The sequence below is a fragment of the Panthera onca genome, chromosome E3 (genome assembly GCF_046562875.1).
Source record: "Panthera onca isolate mPanOnc1 chromosome E3, mPanOnc1 haplotype 2, whole genome shotgun sequence".
NCBI lineage: Eukaryota > Metazoa > Chordata > Mammalia > Carnivora > Felidae > Panthera > Panthera onca.
Genome location: NC_138354.1, coordinates 15931459 through 15952739, shown reverse-complemented (window position 1 = coordinate 15952739; position 21281 = coordinate 15931459). Strand labels below are relative to the sequence as shown.

General features: G+C 51.3%; 1 protein-coding gene across 2 annotated transcripts; it reads right to left on the bottom strand.

Moving 5' to 3' along the window:
- Nucleotides 1-145: 145 nt before the first annotated feature.
- Nucleotides 146-13984, bottom strand: GUSB (glucuronidase beta). Of its 2 annotated transcripts, XM_060649121.3 has the most exons (12): nucleotides 13714-13984; nucleotides 12203-12388; nucleotides 11688-11869; nucleotides 11365-11507; nucleotides 10725-10912; nucleotides 10251-10403; nucleotides 9822-10000; nucleotides 9597-9743; nucleotides 7000-7084; nucleotides 5246-5422; nucleotides 2044-2179; nucleotides 146-517 (listed from the first exon to the last, which is right to left on the bottom strand). In XM_060649121.3, exons 1-12 carry the CDS (start codon nucleotides 13921-13923, stop codon nucleotides 348-350), a joined length of 1956 nt encoding a protein of 651 aa, XP_060505104.2. In that variant the 5' UTR covers nucleotides 13924-13984; the 3' UTR covers nucleotides 146-347. The 2 variants fall into 2 exon arrangements, with proteins under 2 accessions (XP_060505104.2, XP_060505105.2); XM_060649122.3 differs by lacking the exons at nucleotides 11365-11507; nucleotides 11688-11869; nucleotides 13714-13984 and having other exon boundaries at nucleotides 12203-12382.
- Between the last annotated feature and the right edge of the window lie 7297 nt (nucleotides 13985-21281).

The window sequence follows — 21281 nt, the reverse complement described above, 5'->3', positions numbered from 1 at the left end:
GTCTGCACCCAGCAACTCCGGCCGTGGTGTGAGTGTGGAAGCAAGTTTCGCAAGAGTCCGTACACAGTTACGTTTGTGAAAACAGCCTAACACATGAGAATTTCAGATGCTTTCCAGCAATACAGATCATCGCATTTATGGATGGTCACTTTTAAGACAACTCTTTATTCCCACACTACGAAAGCTTTTATTTGCACCTCTGACATTCCCTTCTGGGAAATTAGTACAAAATCCGGGCCAGAAACTTCCCAGTCGGCCATGCACAGTCCAGGACTGCTGTGGAAGTCGCCCCTTACTTGTGGAGGAGGGGCTGCTATCTGCTCTTGTCAGCAGAGGTAGCTCTTGCTTTAAAGAGTAAATGGGCTGTTTTCCAAACACTGTGACTTCACAGCTGACCAGGGATACCTGGTTTCATTGGCAAGTTTCCAGTATCTCTCTCGCAGAAGGAACGCTGCCCCTTTTGGTTGTCTCTGGCGCGTGAAGATCCCCTTTTTATTCCCCATTACTCTCTGCGGTGCTAAAAACAAGGCAAAAAGGTATTTCAGATGACTTCTGATGGGCCAAACAGGAACCAACCTAGAGACAAGCTGGGCATGAAACAGAAATGTCCTTTTCTATAAAACTTAGGATTGCTTGGTCTGAAGTGGCCACTTAACGTAAGGCTAAAGATTTAACCTGCTGCTCCCCCAAACAGCTTAGCTCCCTGGTATATTTTTGTTGTTGTTGTTGTTGTTGTCTCTTAGAGGAAAATCTAAAATTATTTTTCTTTTATCTGCAAAATAAGGTTTGAAACATGAGCACCCAGCTGCCCGGTAATGAGAGTGGGGACTGAGCCGGAGTTACCCTGAGAAAGGCCTGGGCTTTTCTAAAGAGACGGCTCTCCTAGTGGGAGCCAGGGTCCTGACCAGGCAAGGGTGCCTCGGTGGGATCTACCAGATTTCAAAGCTCTCTCAGGGAGACTTCCGGCTGGGTTCCAACTGCCAGTGGCTGGTCGGCTGCTCTGCAGCAGCTGAAGCTGGGAAGGAGGCGAAGCGGGCCACAGGCTCCCAGCACACCTTCTCTCCACCTCAGGTGAAACCACAGCTTCCGCTGAACGGGAAGGTCTTTCCACGAGAAGCAAATGCCAGGCACTGCGCCAAGCACTTTATCACATGAATTCCTACGTCGACCCGCAGGGGGCTCATCCCCACTTACAGGCTTGTGACAGGGTCAGATCATCTGTCCACAGTCACACAGCTAATTTCTTACTACACAGAGCCAGCGCATCCATTCACGAAACCAGACTTCAGGAGCCGTCGATCTCACTTGCCAGAGAGAGGCTTGAGTTCTTGTTCCTTTTACTCTACCTTCCTCTTTCCATTCTAATTTTTCATTAAACTCTCGCCTTCCAAAGACTTGTCCTTCCCTGTGAATAATAGGTTATAAATCCCACTACTACCAAATCCTTCCTTACCTCCCCAAATCGCTATGCTAAGTTTATGGGATATCAAGAAACCAGTGACATCTACAGGTATAGAAAGAAATGGGATCCACGATGAATGGCACTGAAGTGGCCCTCACTTCTCCCCGCCTGAGAAAGAATGCAGACGGTATTCTCTCCGAAGACTTTCAGGCCCTCCCACATTCCAAACACTTTGACACTTGCATTTGGTAAACCTGCCTTCTACAAGCGAACGATGTAAAACACACCAAAATATACTAAGTTTCCCGGGCTTTGTACCGTACTCTGGAATAATAAGTGTATCCCACGTGAATCCAACGCTAGGTCCACTTTTTCCACACACTGTTGTGAAACAGACAGAGGCAAGTTGGTCGTTTTTGCCTCAAGATAATACCTCCTCCGTTTGCTTTTTTACCATGAAATGATCTGGGAAGCAGGCAAGTGATTGCTGCTTGCTAAACTAGGAAATCCTCACGTAGCTTACACTGACTAGAGCTTTCCCCCTCTTGTTTCCGCTGCTCTTACAAACAAATGTCCTGAACTAAAAGGCCAACCTGAAAACATGAGGAACAGTACACTCCACAAACCCAACTGCCACTTACACTGGTTAGTCATAAAATCGGCAAAGTTCCAGATGAGCTCTCCGACCACGTATTCTTTGCGTTTTTGATCCAGAACCAAATGATACTGCTCCAGCAGACCTTTCTGGTATTCCTCGCTGAACATCAGAGGTGGGTCCTGGAATTCAAGGCAAAGAGTGAAGTTAAGAGGCAGGACTGGCAGAATTGTAAATGGTAGGTAAAAATAAAGATCCGTGTGACGTGACCAAAATACCCGTCTCCACGGTGGGCTGCGGTGACTGCAGGACTCGGGCGCGGGTGGAGACACAGCCAGGCTGTGGCGTAGCCCAGAGTAAAGAGAAGGGATTGTTTAAGGAACCTTAATTAGGAACTGCTTTATTTCTAAGCAGAGTTTGATATTTTATCTTCCATCTCTATTCACCGGTGCAGCCTGAAAGCTGAGCTACACTGGAAGTAAAAATGACTCTTCAGATAATAAATTTAAAACTCACATTTTAAGTAGCTGCCAGCTGACGATTTGAGAAATAGTGTGACTCACTTGAACTCGACTCGCATTCCTCTGTATCTGGTCTGGGTGAGCAGCTGCTACTTAGCCCATCCATCCATTCGACAAATAATCACTTAGTATGGATGGAGGCTCTGGTGATGAAGTGACAAGCAAGAAAGGCGAGCGTCCCTGCCCCTGCAGGCTTTATACTCTGACAAGAAAGACTCAAGGTGTTAGCGTAATGAGGGTAAACGGGGGTGACTGGCAGAGCGCAGAGCCAGAGCCAGGGGGTGGTTAGCGGTGGGGCTGAGAAGGGCCACGCAAAGCTCCCTTGAGGAGACGTCAAGGACCTGACAGGTGAGAAGGGTCCTGACGAACGAAGGCAGAGGCCACATCTGTGGACTCGTTCAGTACCTGGTGAAGAGCGCCTGTGTGCTGTGTACTAAGATATAATAACCTTTTAGAGGTTCTGGGACGGTCTGTTTTCATCCCATGGCAATTTGAGGGGCACTCAAATCTTAAACGTTCAAGGATAGAGCTTTTCAGTCACTTTACAAGAGAACAAAGCCCTATATATAGGCCTTGGCTTTCTTTTCCAAAGAAAAGGATAGAAATGCTATCGAGGACACACTGGTAATGTAACGGTACAACTGAGCCAGGTTTTGTTCCAGTTCCAAAGTTGTATATGTATATGTTCTTACTTTGTTTTAATGGAAACAACCCATTAGACAACCGCATTGTCTAATTCTTAAAACCGAATTAAACTAAGTCAACTCAGTCATAACTAGTCATATTTCAAGTCCTCAAGAGTCACATGTGGCTGGTGGCTACCCTCTTGGACAATGCAGAAACATTCCATCACTGCAAAGGGTCCTATCAGCACTAGATCTAGACTGAGTTTCTTAAACATTCAGAGTTGGTTACCTTTTCAAAAATGGAGAACTGATGTACATATACGTTATCTTCATAAGCTATTTTCCCTTACTTTACCAGTTTGTAAAGTGGCATTCTGTGTAAGCAAGATGAATTTAAGGGTATGAACAGAATAATATAGCACATAGAGGTAGCTGTTCAACATACCAAGGATAAGCATATTAAGAAAGGTGTGTCAGGCACCTGGGTGGCTCAGTTAAGCGTCCAACTTCAGCTCAGGTCATGATCTCACGGTTTATGGGTTCGAGCCCTGTGTTGGGCTCTATGCTAACAGCTCAGAGCCTGGAGCCTGCTTCAGAGTCTGTGTCTTCCTCTCTCTCTCTCTCTCTCTCTCTCTCTGTCCCTCCCCGACCCACACTCTGTCTCTGTCTCTCTCTCAAAAATAAACATTACGGGGGCGCCTAGGTGGCTCAGTCGGTTAAGCATCCGACTTCAGCTCAGGTCACGATCTCACGGTCTGTGAGTTCAGGCCCTGCGTCGGGCTCTGGGCTGATGGCTTAGAGCCTGGAGCCTGCTTCAGATTCTGTGTCTCCCTCTCTCTCTGCCCCTTCCCCATTCATGCTCTGTCTCTCTCTGTCTCAAAAATAAATAAAACGTTAAAAAAAAAATTAAAAAAAAAAAAAAAAGACACAAAGGGAAATTGCTTAAAAAATAAATAAACATTACAAAAAAAATTTTTTTTAAATGTGTCAACAAGGAATGTGGTACTTGTGACAGTAGAGTGTAAGGAAGCTGGGTAGGGATGAGAGGCTGGCTGTGCTTCAAGAACCCACACGAAAAAAATCCCCAAGATAAAGCATCATATCTTTGGGAAGGAAATGAATAAAAAAGAGAGAGAGAGAGAGAGAGAGAGAGAGAGAGAAAAGCTAGTGATTAAATCTTCCTCCGGGACACCTGGGTGGCTCAGTCGGCCGAGCGTCTGACTTCAGCTCAGGTCATGATCTCATAGTTCGTGAGTTCAAGTCCCGCATCAGGCTCTCTGCTGTCAGTGCAGAGCCTACTTCAGATCCTTTGTCTCTCTCTCTCTCTCTCTCAAAAATAAAAAATAAACAGAAAAAAAAAAAAAAACCCTTGCTCCAAGATTTCATTCATTTCCTTAACAATTATTATTTAGCACCCACTGAGGGCCGGGCACTGCTGAGGGCTTGGGAAGCACTGATACATAGGATTCAGTCTCTCTCTTGGAGCCCACAGTCTGGTCAGGGAGGCGGCCAAAGAGATAATGATGGCACCCAGTAAGAAACGCTGACAAAGACCAGGCAGAAGGAGCAGTTTCTCTGCCTAGGGCAGGCGGGTAAACCTCACCAAAGAGGGGACGTCTGAGCTGAGATGCGAACAGAGTAAGAATCCCGTAGTCGGTGAATGTGGTGCTACGTGGGCATTCCAGGCAGAAGGAACAGCCCACACCAGAGCAGGAGCCAACAAGCACGGTAGAAACAGCCCAGGAATGAAAGCAGGGGAGGACGACCTGGGAGAGGGCAAAGAGCAAAGGACGTTGACTGCCCCGGCCAGGGCTGGGGCTTTAGCGTGGGGGAAGCCAATGACAAGGCTCCCAAGACTCGGATTCGCTCAGGAGACCACTCGGGCAGCCAGGGGAAGCTCTTTGGAAACAAGGCCAGTAAGGAGGACCAAGCAAGCGAGGCGGAGGCCCGAGTCCGGCAGCCGTGAGTGTGGAGGACAGGCTGGTGTGAGCCAGCACTGCATGGAGATCATCAGGACAAGTGAGGGGTGGGAGAGGAGCACACTTCCAGCTTGGGGAAATGTCCGAGAGTGAAAAAATAAACGATGTTCTACACCACTTACCTGGTGAAACCCTGCAATGGTGTCTGCTCCGTACTCGCTCTGGATTATTGGTTTCTGATAGGTCCTGTACCAGTTCTCAAACTGGGTTGTCAGCTGCAGCTGAATCACCTCCATGTGACCATAGTCATGATACCAAGAGTAGTAACTATTCACACAGATGACGTCCACATACGGCGCCTAGGGTGAGAGCATTAAACTTGTTCACGAACCAAAAGACTGTAAGAGCATTAGGGCTCACAAACTCAGGGGGCTCTTCCGGCACAGGAGGCAACAGGGGGCTGCAGAAAATGATCTAGGTGCTCCCACGTGTAGCAGACCTAGAAGTGACCTGAATAAGGCAAGTCTATAATCCTGGGCTGACGCTCTTGACCTGGCTGTAGCTGGGCTCTGGAGAGACTGAGCGGTAGAGCAGACACCCCGTGAGCCGGCCGCGGCGCCAGCCCGGGGCGGTGGCGCTCCTGTCACTGGGTTTCCCTTACCTGGGAAATGTTCCCAACTGAAGGACAGAGGCGGTTTTTTTCCCCACAAAGGTCTTGGCGAACCATGTCATTCGTGAGCTGGTGCTGGGGCCACAGAGCGGCCGAAAACTTCCCTCCTAGGAGGGCAGCGGCAATGATGGGCGGGACCCCTCATGTCTACAAGTGCGGTGCTCAGGACTGAGTGGCGAGGGCTAGGCCAGCCAACTGTCCGGCCTCTCCTATCACCAGAACACAAGCCAGTCTCGAAAGCCTGTACTGGGGCTGATGTGGTCCGACCTTCCCAAGCGACCGAGCCCCTTTCCAAACTGTGGCTGAAAGCAGCGGGCAGAAAGAGGGAGCTGGGGAAGTGGCCACGGGTGGACACTTGCACACGGACCACACATCCCACTAGGTGAGCCCGGCAACCCTCTGTGGCCCAGGCACTGGCTGCCCCATCCACACAGAAGACGAGAACGAGGATATGCCACTTGGGCTCTGAGGACATCCGTGCCTGCCCGTGCCATGCTGGTGTTTGGCCACAGTCTTTATGCTTCTTTGAAGGGGCTGTTCTCAAAAGATGGCAAGGGAAACACCAGGGCTACGAGCCTTTGGTCGCTCATGTTAAAAGGAGTGTTGCCAGTTCATTTTGTACATTGCGTTCTCTCCTCCATTCCTTCTGCAGATGTTTTCTCTTTCTGTAGTGCTTTCCTCTTAAGGACTGGCCTTCAGTTCTCTGGTGAAGACACATTCTCTTGCTGCCATGTTCTATCTACAGCCTCAGTGTAACCCTGCGCATAGTTTCCGAGGGGCTGCTGCGCCAGGGGGTGGGGAGGGATGCGTGTGGTCCAGCCAGCCAAGTGAGCCTGTCTGACCCTTCGATTCCAGTCCAGTCCAGATTGCCAGCCTGGACTTATTAGATCAGCATCTAGGCATCTGTACTTTCAAAGAGCTTCTCTGAGTGGTTCTGACAACCAGCTGGGTTTGAAAAACACTGGACAGTGACAACTTTAAGCTCCCTTACACCTGTGCCACTTTAAAAGCATACTAAACCGCGGAGCATCAAACCCTGACTCTGACCTGAGAACGCACGAAACCTCCCTGTGCCCAGCCTCCTTGGACTGAGAAGCCATACTGCTGGGCAAACAAGCAGCTAGTTATCTTTAACCTGAAGACCATCCAGGGACGCGTCTGGACCGGCTGCTCAGGGCTCCTCCCAGCAGCCTGTGTTAGCAAGCATCAGAGCAAGGCGAGAGGACAGGCAGGGAAGAGAAGTGGCACGGAGACCCCCAGGCTCACCCCCAGGTCTGCTTCATAGTTGGAGTTGGTCACAAAGGTCACGGGCCGGGAGGGATCCAAGGCTTTGGTGTGAGCAATCAGCGTCCTGTCCACAGAGGGCAGAAGACACAGGCTCATCAGTCTGGGAAGGGCCCTCATACAGCCATCTTTCTCTCTCTCTCTCCACCCTGTCTCACAGCCAAAAACTAAAGACAAAACCCTTCCTCCCTCCCGACCTTGAAGACTCCTTTCGGTAGGCAAACACGGTCTTCTAGCCTTAGATCATGTTCCTTGGCCTCTTTCCTTCTCGCTCCCCAAATCCCACCCCCACAGAGGGAAGGCCACCCTCACAGCTGGGGTCCTTGGGCTGGGCTGGGCTGGGTGCTGCCAGAATCTCGGAAAAACCTCTTGAAAACAGGGAACGGGTGGGGCGTGGACCAACGTGGACGTTAATTTAACGAGTAGAGGATGTGTGCGAGGAGGCGGGCTGTGTGTGCACTGGGCACTCACTGGAGACTGGAACAGGAGCAGTGGGACCAGACATTTGCACGGGGAAACGCTATGCTGCCATTACAAGTGGGCGGTACAGGGCTCTGGGAGACAATAGCAGGGCACTTAACTGACACTGGAGAGTCACCCCCATACTCAGAAGAAACAGCATTTCGTCTCATTCACCAAGGAGGAGCTGCGGAAAGAGGCTCCCAACAGAGGGCCCAGCCTGCGCTCGGGGCTCAGCCTGGGGACCCGTCACAGGCCACCTCAGCACAGGTCACTCCGTTCACTGGTCAAGCTTGCTCCTCTGCTCCCCGTCCCCACAGCTGGCTTCCTTCTCCATGACACTCTTCCCACCCTGCTCTCCTCATACGAAGGCTGCGGTTCCTCAAGCCAGAACGGCACCCTTCACCTCGAGTCCCAGAGCCACACTCTGAAACAACCTGTGTGCCTCCAGGAAGCTTTGAAGCCTCGCTGAGCTCCTGATGCCCAGGCAGCTCCAGCCATTCCCTGGCCACCTCCCTACTGCACCAACGATCATGCATCACCTTCTCCCCACCTCCCAGAAAAGCTTGCAGACACCCATTCTCGGACACCTGCGCTTTCTGCCCCACAACAAACTTCTGTCTCCCAGCCCTGGCTCACACAGGCCTGTGCCTCAAGGCACCAGGCTGCACGTTCAGAGCTTTGCCCAGTGGGCCTGCTGCTCAGAGCCCCGCATCTTGTACCTACGGCTCAGCTCACAGCACTCCACGACACTGAATGGTCTCTGCTGCCTCTATAGCCAAGCGAAGTGATTCCCCTCTGTGGGCCAAGTTACAACTGCATGATTGTAAGAAAGACAAGGAACCGAGGACCACCCCCACCCTGAGGTAGTAAACCCTCCCACTTCTGGAAGCCACCCGTAGGTGTGGTTTCTGTCCACTGCAATGCCAGGGTCGGGAGAGCCTACTGGCATTTAGTGAATGGGACCGTGAACTTTTAGATGGGCTGATCCTGTCTAATAATGTAACTTAAAACAGTCAGAACGTGCATGTCATTGAAAAACCTGTGTATAATGAGCACTGGGTGTTGTATGGAAACCAATTTGACAGTAAATTTCATATATTAAAAAAAAAAAAACAAAAAAACCAAAAAAAAAAAATAAATAAAATTAGAGAATGCTGGGGAAAAAAAAAAAAAAAAAAAAAAAAAAAGAAAAACCTGTGTATAATTATGTGCCTACATAATCCAGTTTCATAAAGCCACTTTACAGAGATGAACCCAAAGCATCACCAAGTGGTTTTTGCAGGTGTAACATGCACTAAATTTCCCAGGAATGGAGATAACATAAAAATTGAGAGAAGACTATATTTGGTTTGGCTTGGAACTTTACCTAGAGTGAGTCACCACTTCGTAAATGCACAGCAGTGAAGGAAACACCGCCGGTGGCATCAGTCACCAAAACGATGCCCCCACTGTCAGCATCTGTAGCTGCGTTCTCAGGCGGTTCCACATCTAAGTGCAAGCGTCTGACCCCTTCACTGGCTCTTCTGGGGAGTTGGCTCATGCACTCACGTGTAATTATATAAACGACCGTCCTCTATATCATAGTTGGGCCAGGCCACTGTTCTTTTCATAACCTGAAGTTATGTGTCTAAATCACTCTGTGCAGAAGTTAACTCCAGGGGTGCCCAGGGTGGCTCAGTCGGTTAAGCATGTGACTCTTGGTGTCAGCTCAGGTCACGATCTCACGGTTTGTGAGTTCAAGCCCCGTCAGGCTCCGTGGTGACAGTGCAGAGCTTGCTTGGGATTCTCTCTCTCTCCCTCTCTCCGTCCCTCCCCCACTTGCACGCGCTCTCTTAAAATAAATAAACCTAAAAAAAAAAGTTAACCCTAGATCTCATTTCAGATGTGAAAAAGGGACACTGGCGCTCAGTGGGTTGAAATCACAAGTGGTGGGTGTGTACTTGGTGCCCTGCAGTGACCATGTACGGAGGCACCCCCACCTGGGCTGGGAGTGGGCGCTGCCTCTCATAGCACATGCCTGCCCCAGGGCCAACCTCAGCGCTGCCACCCAAGGCTGACCCAGACCAAAGGGCTGAGGTCTCACCCCTGACCCCACCCAGGGCAGAGGGAGCACTCACTTGAAGTAGTAACCGGCAGGTTTCAGGAAGGAAGCGGGCTCATTGGCCACAGACCACATCACAACAGCCGGGTGATTCTTGTCCCTGCGCACCAGCTCCTCCATCACCTCCAGGTGGTGCTGCAGAGACACGTTGCTGTAGCTCTCGCTGTGGCAGAGGGAGGAAAAGGAGCCGTCAGCGCCTGCGCCCCCGGCAGGCTGAGCAGGGAGGGCGGCGGGCACTCACACCAGCACGATGCCCACACCGGGACTCTCGTCGATGACCACGATCCCGTAGCGGTCACAGAGCTGCATCACCTCCTCCGCGTAGGGGTAGTGGCTGGTGCGGAAGGCGTTGGCCCCGAGCCAGCGAAGCAAATTGAAGTCCTTCACCAGCAGTGGCCAGTCAAAGCCCTTCCCTCGGATCTAGGGGAGAGCACAGTCGAGTGATCCTCCCTCCCCTGTCCCAGACGCACCTCCGTCTGGAGCCAGGCCCCGGAAGGGTCACCCCATTAGCCCTCAATCTGGCACAAGGACAGGCCCCATCAGGCCCCATCCGGCAACTGTTTCAAGCAGTTTGCTTCACTGCTCTGAGTCACCCTCAATTGCTTCAGGGGTCACGCGGAAGACAGTGGTGAGCAACAACTGTCACAGGAACCCAGAAGCCACGACTCACATCTGCATCCTCGTGCTTGTTGACCCCGTGGAAATAGAAAGGTTTCCCATTGATGAGGAACTGGTGCTCTGTGACAGCCACCGTGCGAATCCCCACGGGGAGAGTGTAGAAGTCAGACACAGACCCAGCTGCCGTCTGCGCGGTCAACCTCACCTGTGAAAGCCGAGCACCGGTGTGAGGCATCCGTGCTGGCCTGAGCCCCACACAGCCCACCCTCCAGCGGGAAGGCCCCTCGTGAACCACAACGGCCAACGTCTGGGACTGCACGCAGAGAGATGCAGAAATTCCCAGCTTCTGCCATTAACAAGGAGGAATATTCACCCTGCCCCTGGTGCCTGCTCTTCAAAACTGGGCCTCCCTACCAAGCGGTGAGAAAATCAGACCGGAAGCTCAGAGGACCACGTGCACCCGACTACCTGTCCTGCACCCCCTTGGAAGCCAAGGCTGCTGGGTGGGGGCAAAAGACCTCGTTACCTCCAATGAGTACAGGTAGGCAGGGTGCTCATGCATCAGGTATGGCCACCAGAGGTGGGCACTGGGCACCTGCAGCTGGCCCCGACCCCCTGTCCCCCGGGCCACGACTTTGCCTTCCTCGTCCAGAAGACGCACTTCCAGTTGAAAGTGTTCACCGCCTTCAACAAAAATCTGGTAATCCACCAGCCCTGCAAGAGACAAGGAAGATCAGACCAAAAAGGGAGGGACACGATCTGGGTCACACAGAGAGCCTCCTGCAGCCACCACTCTGAGGAGTCCTCAGCCAACAACTGTTTATTTCTGGAGCCCAACCTGCAGTGAGGGGAGATGAGGCGAGGGCAGCACAGTGGGAAGGGACACAGATTCTCATGAATCCTAAGCGATTCACCCTGAGCTATGATTTTACACAAGCCCCACTTCTCCTTGGGCTTCGTTCCCTCACAAAATGAGGTCAGACCAGATGAATGATTTCTGCTGCCCGTGCCAGTTCAGACAGGCTGGATTTCAGCTCTTTTTGGGCAGATGGGAAGCCCGAGGGGGAAGAGATGCCGGCAGAGGCTTTCTCCTGGAGCATCTTTCCAAACAGGGAGCAGAGCCACTTGGGGCCTGGCTGAGGGAAGTTCCTGCAGGGAGCCCTTACCAGTGTCTTGGTCCACGCTGGTGCTGACGGTGATGTCATCGATGTAGGTGGCAGGTGTGGTGTAGAGGAGCACGGGCCGATGCAGCCCCGCGTAGTTGAAGAAGTCAAAGTTTATGTTCTGGACAAAGTAACCCTTGGGGTACCTAGGATGGGAGAACAATGGCCAACTTGGACCTTGCTCTGATCCTCTGACCTCAGCTCACATGTCTCCCTGGCCTCCCAGAGCCAGGGCCTCACCTCTGCTAGGGCCACCCTGCCCCTAGTGGGAAGACCAGTCGGCAGGGTGGGGAGTGGGGTGGAGGGGGGAGCAGGGTGCCGCTCACTTGGAGGTATCCGTCTGGTGGAGGATGGTCCCTGGCGGCAGAGTGTGGGGGGTGAGCGTGTTGTTGATGGCAACGGTAATGCGGCAAGAGGCCAGGGGCCCACTCTGTACCAGCTTGCTGATGTCAGCCTCGAAGGGGAGATGGCCCCCCTCATGCTCTGCCACGTGGACCCCATTCACCCACTGCAGACAGAGAGATACGGGGAGGGAACAGCAAGTCAGGGCGGCCATCGCAGGCACTCCCTCACACAGAAGTGTCGTATGTGGGGGCTCAGGGCCCCGCCAGCCACCCCCGCCTCAGGAATAGAGGAATGAAGCTCTAGCTAAACACATCAGGCAACCTTCCCCCGACCCAGGGCACCAACCCCAGTGTGGGACATGGGTGTACCCCCCCCCAGTCCACCCCAGGAGGCAGGCTGTCAGGTGACCCCTGGGAACCACACCCCTCAAGGCAGCCCCAGGCTGCTCAGCAACTGCACCTGACCACTCGCCCTGCCCGATGCTTGTTGTACTCACCACAATGGCATAGTAGTGGGCGCTGCCAATCCTCAGCACCACTCTGGTGCCCAGGTCCTGAGTCCATCGCTGGGGCAGGGTCGCCTCCCGCTCGTACCACACCCAGCCGACAAAGCTGCGCAGCTGCCTATCCTGGCCCACGTCATTGAAGCTGGAGGGAACCGGCATGTCCAGGGTAGGGCCCGACTGAGGAAAGAAGGGCTGGGATCAGGTCCAGACCACCTAGGAATCGAAGACCAGGACCCAGGCAACCCCCTTCCCCGGGGGCCACGTCCCCCAGCCACCCGGCCTGCAGGAAGAAGGCTGGGTGAGATGACTTCTCCTGGGCCCCGGGATTCCAGGCCACCCCACCATTCTTATTCTTTGCCAGCAACTGACTGATGCCGTTTATGGGGCTCATTTAATTCACACAGCTCCACGAAGCAGACAGCGGTCACTCAGTCACTCGATCAACAGTGTACAGTGAATACCTACAACGCTGAGCAAGGTGATCGGCTCTATGAAGAGAGTGTGGAGGGTGGCAGGGATGGTCAGGGAAGGCCTTTGGGGGCCCATGGGATACTGCCTTCTGACAACCTGGCAGAACTGGGTGAGCCTGAGCCTGACAGGGCATCCCCTGAACATCTCCAGTAGATGTCCTCTAGGCACCAGCAGGACAGCTCAGTGAGCCTGGAAGCAGCCTGGGGAAGACCTTCCTGACATCCTGTCTGTGGGATTTCCTCTGTCCCTCACAGCTGTATCCCAGGGTCTGGCACAGCCCTGCAGGTAAGGGACTCAAAAAACGTTGGCTGAATGGATCCATAACTTGGTAAGAGATCCTCCTGCTAGCATGGTTTGTGTCTGGGGCTGGGGGGCAGCCAGCTCCTTCTCAGGGCAGTCTGTGGACAGGGGCGAGCCCAGCCCACAACCCAGGCAGAGGCAAGAGGATCTGTTCAGACCAGACCCTAAGAGGAAGACAACTGACTGCCCCGGGGAGGAAGCTGGTGGGGGCAGGGGCTGCTCTGCTGAGGAAACTGTGAGTGGGGCACAAGCCCGGCACCCAGTTCTTCCTCCCCTGGGGAACGGATGGCAAAGACTGAGAAAAGAGGATCTAGGGGAGAAGAGAGGGCCAGTGGGCACACAGGCCCAGCACCACTTCCCGCCGACACCACCCAAGTCAGAGGGGAGAGCCGGGGGGGAGTCCTTGGCCAGGTGGGTGCCAAGTCCTTCGCGCCGGGGCAGGGCTGGTGCCAAGACGCCTACACCTCCTGTCCTCCCGCCCCCGAGCTCGGTGCCAGCGCCGCGAGCCTGTCCGGCTCAGCCAGTCTTACCGAACCGGGCTGGAGCAGAGGCCTGCCCCGCCGCCCCCCGGACGTCCGGGCCGGCCCTCCACCCGTTTCCTCCCTCGCAGTCCCTCTCCCCGTCGTCTGATCCCACGCCTCCAAAGCCGTCCAGCTTTAACCTCCTCCTGGCCGACAGCTCCGAGACCTCAGAGGAAGGCTCCCTGCCCACCTACCCCGCTGGGCCCGCACCTCGCGCAGCGGCGTCCGGTACCACTGCTGCTCGAAGCCCTGGCGCCGGTTCTCGGAGAAGTCGGCGCGGAAGCTCCAGAGGCCGTTCAGCTCCTTGAGCTCCCGCGACGGGCTCTCCCGGGGGTAGAGCATCCCGCCCCGCAGCGCCAGCCCGCAGGCCCAAAGCAGCGGGCCGAGCGCCGCCCAGACCGCCGCCGGCCCCCGGAGCATGCTTCGCCCGTGGCAGCTCACAGCCAGCCGCTTACCGCCGGGCTCGGAGCGGCGCTGGAGGCGGACGGGGCGGCGCTGGAGGCGGACGCGGCGGCGCGCGAAGTCACGTGCCCCACCTGAGGCCTCCCACGCCATTTTGGTTGAGGGCGAGTTCCCGGTCCGGAGGAGCTCTGGGGCCGCAGGGACGCCACTGTCGGCTGGCCACAGGGCCGCGGCGGGGATGGGGGTGGGCCGGCGGGGAGCCCGAGGTTAGGCCCTCAGGGGAGCGGGACCCCGAGCCTCCGGCCCTCGTCCTGAAAGGCAGAGGTCCCCGGCTCTGCGCCCGCCCCGCCGCCTTGTCCTCCCCGGTCCGACTGCTCCCCCGCCCGGGGCGGTCGGTCCGGGGCTGCGGCCAGAGCGGGACCCAGGGAAACAGCCGGACAGCCCGTGAGCCCAGGCGAAGTCTCTGCGGTGCCTGGTGGCGTGCACCCCGCGGCCGTAGCCTTGACCGTGGGCCTCCACCTACCGTCACCTGAGCCCCAAACCTCTAACCAGGGGCTCAGGGCTCCCAGTTGGTGTTGTGGGATCATAAAGATGCAAGGAGAGGGGGCTTATGGCCCCAGTAACCTGGTCTAGATAAAATTGTTTGTACAGTTACCTGATTCTTCAAAATACTATTTTTTTTACTTTTTGCTGATTTTATACTTAACAAAGCAACCTAATAATGGGCCTTCATACTGCCAACAGTGTCCCCAGAGTAGTAAAAATAAAATATATTTTAGGAGCTGACAAGATTTAAAGGTTTTTTTTTTTTTCTCACAATATAAAAACAAGAAAAGTAGGATGCAAAAGTACATACAGTATGATCAAAATATTGTATCCGCAGAAATACAGATAGATGTGAAGCATTACTGGTGTTATAGATAATTTCCATTTTGTTTCTCATACTTTTTTGATTTTTTTGAAATTTCCTGCAATGAACATAACATTATTCTTTTAATCAAACCAATAAATGCTTTTTTAAAATCAAACAGGCAGAGGCGCCCGGGTGGCTCAATTAAGCATCAGACTTTTAGGTCATAATCTAATTTGGTGAATTTGAGCCCTGCATCAGACTCAGCGATGTCAGTGCCAGTGCGGAGACTGCTTGGGATTCTCTCTCTCCCTCTCTCTCTCTGCCCCTCCTCCATGTTCTCTTTCTCAAAATAAATAAATAGGGGCACCTGGGGGGCTCAGTGGGTTAAGTGTGGGACTTTGGCTCAGGTCATGATCTTGTGGTTCATACATTCCAGCCCCACATCCAGCTCTGTGTTGTCCACTCAGAGCCTGGAGCCTGCTTCAGATTCTGTATCTCTCTGTCTCTGCCCCTCCCTTGTTTGTGCTCGCTCTCTCTCAAACATCAATAAATAGGGCTACCTGGGTGGCTCAGTCAGTTAATTGGTTGACTCCTCATCTGGGCTCAGGTCATGATCTCATAGTTAGTGGGTTCAAGCCCCACATCAGGCTCTGCGCTGACAGTGCGGAGCCTGCTTAGGATTCTCTCTCATTCTCTGTCCCTCCCCAGCTCTCTCTCTCTCTCTCTCTCAAAATAAATAAATCAATTATAAAACAAATCAATAGATAAACATTTAAAATTAAAAAAAACAAATTTTCAAAAATATATTTTTGAAAAAACAGGCAAAAAATACATAATTAAAGGTCTATTGTCTCCTAAAATTAATAAATTGATTTTTCATTTACCCTTCAGCTTTAATACAAATTGATTTTCTACCGTCTAATGGGGAAGAGGACAGAGAACTAATGAAAGGTGAACCTGAAAAACAGACCCTGGTGGGTAAAGCCCATTGGCCCAATTTCCTCTCCTACCCCACCTCCACCCCTAAGTTTTTGGTCTTGTATAAATATATGAGCCTGGAGATGTAAACTTGGAAGTTGTCAGCTTTGAGGATTTATGTGGTCACCAAAGAAGTGAAGGCAGGTAGAGAGCAGATCCAAAGATGTATCTAGAGACATCCCAAAATTACGAGTATAGGAGTAGGAGAAATGAGCAGGTCCCTATCTGAGGATAAATCCAAACCCCAAAGCTTGGTTTGTCAACCATCACACCCGTTCCTGGCCCTCGATTCCTACACACACCATGTTGCTGCATGACTCTGCGCCTCCGCTCATGCCCTTCCCTCTGCCTTCATTCTCTTTTTGTTTGTTTTTTGTCTTTGTGGGGTTTTTTTAATTTATTTTTGAAAGAGAGAGCAAGACAGAGTGTGAGCAGGGGAGGGGCAGAGAGAGAGAGAGAGAGAGAGAGAGAGAGAGAAAATCTGAAGCAGGCTCCAGGCTCTGAGCTGTCAGCAGAGAGCGCAATGTGGGACTCAAACCCATGAACCTTGAGATCATGACCTAAGCTGAAGTTGGACACTTAACCGACTGAGCCACCCAGGCACCCCTCTCATTCTTTAATACCCCATTCAGACAGCTTTATCCTCACACCCCTTTGGTCTCCAAGACTCTCCCTGCTCACACAAACTCACTGTGCAGTTCGGCCCGTGGCTCAGCCCCTTCTCCGTCCTACTTCTTGTCCCTGTGAGTAGCCTCCCCATCCTGGGGCTCAGTTCTGTGATCTACTTGACTTTAGTCCTTTCTTTTCCCATCGTTGCTCATATACTGGACCACACTCTAGACTCTTTATTTCTGAAACCCCACTGCCTCTGAGGTTCCATCCAGAACACAATCTCCTCTTACCTTCACCATCCCCATTCACTATAAACTTGCTCCTTTACCACACTGAAGAGCCATCTCTTCTGCCCGCCCCATTTTTCTGGATCTAGCAGTCCTCATCTCATTCTTTCTGGAAGCCATTCTTCCACCAATGCTCTGCCTCTCCCTGGGGTCACCTGCCACTCCATAGCTGTTCTTTTGGAGCATCTCTACCTGGCCTTCCCATTTGTCTTCCTCACTTGCTGCCCCCACCCACCTCACCCTCGAAATCTTCTTCTCCCCAGCCCCTAAACCTGATCTGGGAATGAGACCAGCTCCCTCTTTGATGTTTCCAAATACAGGTGCACAAACTCTTTCTACTCTAAGGACTCATCTGCCAGAAAGAGAACGTTAGCCTAACTAACAAATGTAGGCAAGTTACTGAGTTTCAGCTCTCTTGGGCACTGGTTTCTAGTTCCTGCTCTTATTTCTGAGGCTTTCCTCCAAATATTTGTCAGAGAACTTGTCTGAATTGGTCACCAGATGATGTAGCCCCTCAACCGCCAGTGAACAGTTTGGAAATCTGAAGTTAATGTTTATTTATTTATTTTGGGGGTGGAGAGAGAAGAGGGGGCAGAGAAAGAGGGAGGGAGAGAGAGAATCCCAAGCAGGCTCTGCACTGCCAGTGCAAAGCCTGACTAGGGGCTTGAACCCATGAACCGTGAGATCACGACCTGAGCCGAAATCAAAAGTCAGACATTTAAATGACTGAGCCAGTTAGTCACCCCCAGAAGATAATTTTAAACAAGAGAAATAAGGGGCAGGTTCTTCTCTGACACACCTAATATAAATTAGCACCCTCTCCAGTCGCCTTCTCACATCTCCCTGATTTATCCCTGACACTGGTCGTAGTCTGAAGTGACCTTGCTCCTCTCTTTCTCTGAATACCTGTGGTAGACTGAATAACCATTCAGTGACAGCAGCATCCTTCCCTGGGGGGATGGGTTTACTTTCCCACCCCCAGGACCACGCATAGCCACATCATGTGCTTTGGCCCAAACTGTCCACACTGATACACATAGCTCTAGTTCACCCATTTTAATTGCTGGAGAAGATTCCACTGTGTGAATACACCACCACTGATTTTGCCCTTTTCCTTTTTTTTTTTTTTTTTCAAGGTTTGTTTATTTTGAGAGAGACAGAGACCATGAGCTGGGGAGGGGCAGAGTGAGGAGAGCAGGCTCCTAAGCAGGACCCTGCATTGTCAGTGCAGAGTCCATCCAGGGGTTCGGTCCCACGAACCTCAAGATCATGACCTGAGCAGAAACCAAGAGTCAGACATTTAACCCACTGAGCCACCCAGGTGCCCCTGCCCTTTTCCTATGCAGCAATTAGGCTGTTTCCATTTCGCACTTTCACAACCAACTCCACGCCGTCCATTCCTCAGGTGGTTCTTGATCCTGTGCTCACATGCAAGACTGCCCAGCTGCGTTCTAGGAATAGAGATGTGGCCTGGCGGCCTGGTGGGTCTGCTCATCTTCCCCTTTACTGGGCATCCTGAGGGCCCTCCATGGGGCTGGTACACATGGGTGCTTTCATTTCCTGCTGCCCCACAGAAGGGAAGTGCTCGGCCACCAGCTCTGCCCTTGACCCAGGGCAGGTCCCTGTGGCTCCCTATTCACCACTTCTGCTTGTGTCTGGTTCACAAAGAGGCCTCGCTTACTTTAATCTTGACTAGATCTTTCCGGGTCTGTTTCTTTTTGTGCTTTATTCACCGGTATTTTGTATCTGAAACATGGAGTCATTTTGCTATTTGACTGTAGGTCTGTCTTAAGTTACTTTTCTGGGCATTTCTCCCATCCCTCAGCACACTTCTGCTTATGTACCCGCCTCTTGGGCCCAGAAATACTTTCCCAGGCTTGTCTTGGAGGCTGTAGCACTGTCTGGGCTGATCTCCGGGTCATCTTTCTAAGCGTGGTTCAGATGCCAAGTCTTTCATTTCCTCTCCCTTTTCCTTCTTCCTGGGATGGCAGCTGTCAGCACATTTGTACTCAGGGGACAGTACTAGAGTCCTGGCTGTCTGGCTTTAGCCAGACTGTGACTTTCTGGCAGCTGACCCTCTTCCTTGTCCCATGACTACCATCACATGGTCCCTGACCCCCAAGTGAGAGCCTACAGAGCGTCACTGGGGCAAAGGTGAGGTGTGTGTGGGTGCCCACTGGATTCCTATCACTTGATGACAATAACAATAGAAATCCTGTGAGCAGGCATTCTGCTAAGGGATCCTTATGGCTCTGGAAGACTATAAAATGACTATTCTGTCTCTATCACAGATGAGGAAATTAAGGCTCAGAGAGGTAAAATGACTTACTCAAGGTAATACACCCAAAACTACATTTACCATTGATGATGGCACATTCACTCCTTTTCCCAAATTACCCTACATCCAAAGGACTTTCTGATGTCTAAGACGGAAAATACTAATGCTTTCCCTTCGTGGTCGAGTGCAGCAACACAAAATGTCCCTGCAAAGATTGTATGGTCACAGCTTTGAATTTAATAAGCAAGTCACAGGATACTCAGCTGATCAGAGCACAAGTCTGAGACTTCCTATTTTGCTCCCAATAGATAAATTTTATTGCATTTAAACATTATCTCAAATAGGTCCTGGGACTCATTTGGCAACTTCTAGTTTCTGTAGCTGAACGACCTCAGATCTTTTCATCAGCCCACCAATCATTTCCTTTCTAAGAGACAGATAACATCTAAAATTTTTCTGATAGCCTGTGATTGATTAACTGCTGTAGCTTGCTGAATCAAAGAAGCTGAGTTTGGTACAAGTTCAATGCCAGTAACTTTCTGGGCTTAAGATGCTGAACAAGTAACACTGGGCCTCACTTACCCAGCAGATTGATTTTTTTCATTCACGAAAAATCAGATTTCAACAAGAGACCCACCCTCCTGAATACAGATATAAATGGGGGAAGTGAGCACACACAGACCTCCTCCTAATGGAAACCCAGTGGAACACCCTTGATCATGTGCTATATTTGACTACAGACTGTGTGAACTGTCACCAGTTTCTCTTTGTCAACCCAGAATCTCCTGCTTTTCTTTCCAAGGAGGCTGATTTCTAAAGTGATGAGGTCCCTCCACAGGATTCCTCTGGGCTTTCACAATACCTGGTCTTTCAGAGTGATAACATTTCTGGAATGTGGACAGTCTGGCTAGTGATAAATGGTCCCCATTCTTGCAGTGGATTCAGCAAAGAGAGCTATCAGCACAGAGCCCAGCGTGGAGCTTGATCTCATGAACCGTGAGATCATGACCTGAGCTGAAATCAAGAGTCGGATGCTTAACTGAACCACCCATGCACCCCCTGATGTTTATTTTTTTTAACAGCTTTATTGAAATAGAATTCAAACACCACATAATTCATTCATTTACAGTATACAATGCAATAATTTTCGGTATATTCACAGATGTGTGTGACCATCATTGCAATCAAGTTTGGAACATTTTCATCACCTCAAAAGGAAACTCTGTGCTCTTTGCTTTCTATCCTTCTATCCCTCCCATCCAGTCCTAAGCAACTGCTAATCTATTTTTTGTCTAGATTTTGTATAGATTTGTCTATTCCAGATGTTTTATGTAAGTTGAATTATATAATATGTGGTCTTTTGCATCTTTTTAAAAAAATGCTTATTTATTTTTTAGAGAGAGACAGTGGGTGAGGGGCAGAGAGAGAAAGACAGAGGATCTGAAGCAGGTATACCCAGACAACAGAGAGCCCAGTGTGGGGCTTGAACTCATGAACTGTGAGATCATGACCTGAGCCAAAGTCAGATGCTTAACCAACTGAGCCACCCAGGCACCCCTGGGCTTTGCCTCTTAATGTTTGAAAATAAATGTGTCTATATTATAATCCTGCTTTGTGAATTGAGAATACGAAATCAGTGTTTTTAGGTCTGTCACTTTATACATTTTTTTCAAGATTAGCAGAACATTACAGAAAATATGGAATCACATTTTCTCCTCCCTTCCCTAAAAAAAAATGCCCAGAGGCGTTTTTTGTTTTTTGTTTTTTTTTTCTTTAAGAGTTCACTCCAGGGGAAACAAAAGGAAGAGGAGGAAAAAATAACAACCCAGGGAGTCAGGAGGTTTTGAACTTGTATTGAAGTTCTCGCTATCCAGGTCCTTGATCTCCAGGCTCTGCCTGCTGTGGGGTCTGAGTTCACCTTTGAGGAGCAAACGTCTGGGAGATGGGTCAGGGCTGCCTCCTCTCCCATTTCCAGACTGCAGAGCTGCTCTGCCGATAGGAAGGATGCTTGAGGACATCCCAGAGATGGACTTTCAAAGGGGTAAGAGTAGAGAAAAGAAATGAATGTCCCGTTGTCTGGAGGAGGGAGGATTTATCAGAGCAAGGACTGAAGATGAAGCAGTTGCCAACAGCCCAGGCCAGCTCTCAAGCCTGGCTCGGGGAGCCATTGGGTACTTCAGGGTGCAGGGGGCATTCTTCAAGGTCAGCCACAGGACAGGCATCAGCTAAGGCAGCGAATGAAAGTTCTGCTTGGGTCCTGACCCTGAGGAGGGAGCTTGTCAAACTGATCCACTCCTTCTGATTTCACCTTTAGGGAAGATCAACCAGGTCCCTGCTCCCACAACAGTCCCTTTCCTTAGCAAAAATG

Coding starts and splice junctions, on each gene's coding strand:
- GUSB (XM_060649121.3), bottom strand. CDS start 13,923: ATGCTCCGGGGGCCGGCGGCGGTCTGGGCGGCGCTCGGCCCGCTGCTT. Junction 9,744..9,821: donor GGTGTGGGCATCGTGCTGGT/GTGAGTGCCCGC, acceptor CCTCTGCCACAG/CGAGAGCTACAGCAACGTGT. Junction 7,085..9,596: donor CCTGCCGGTTACTACTTCAA/GTGAGTGCTCCC, acceptor CTCTGTGGACAG/GACGCTGATTGCTCACACCA.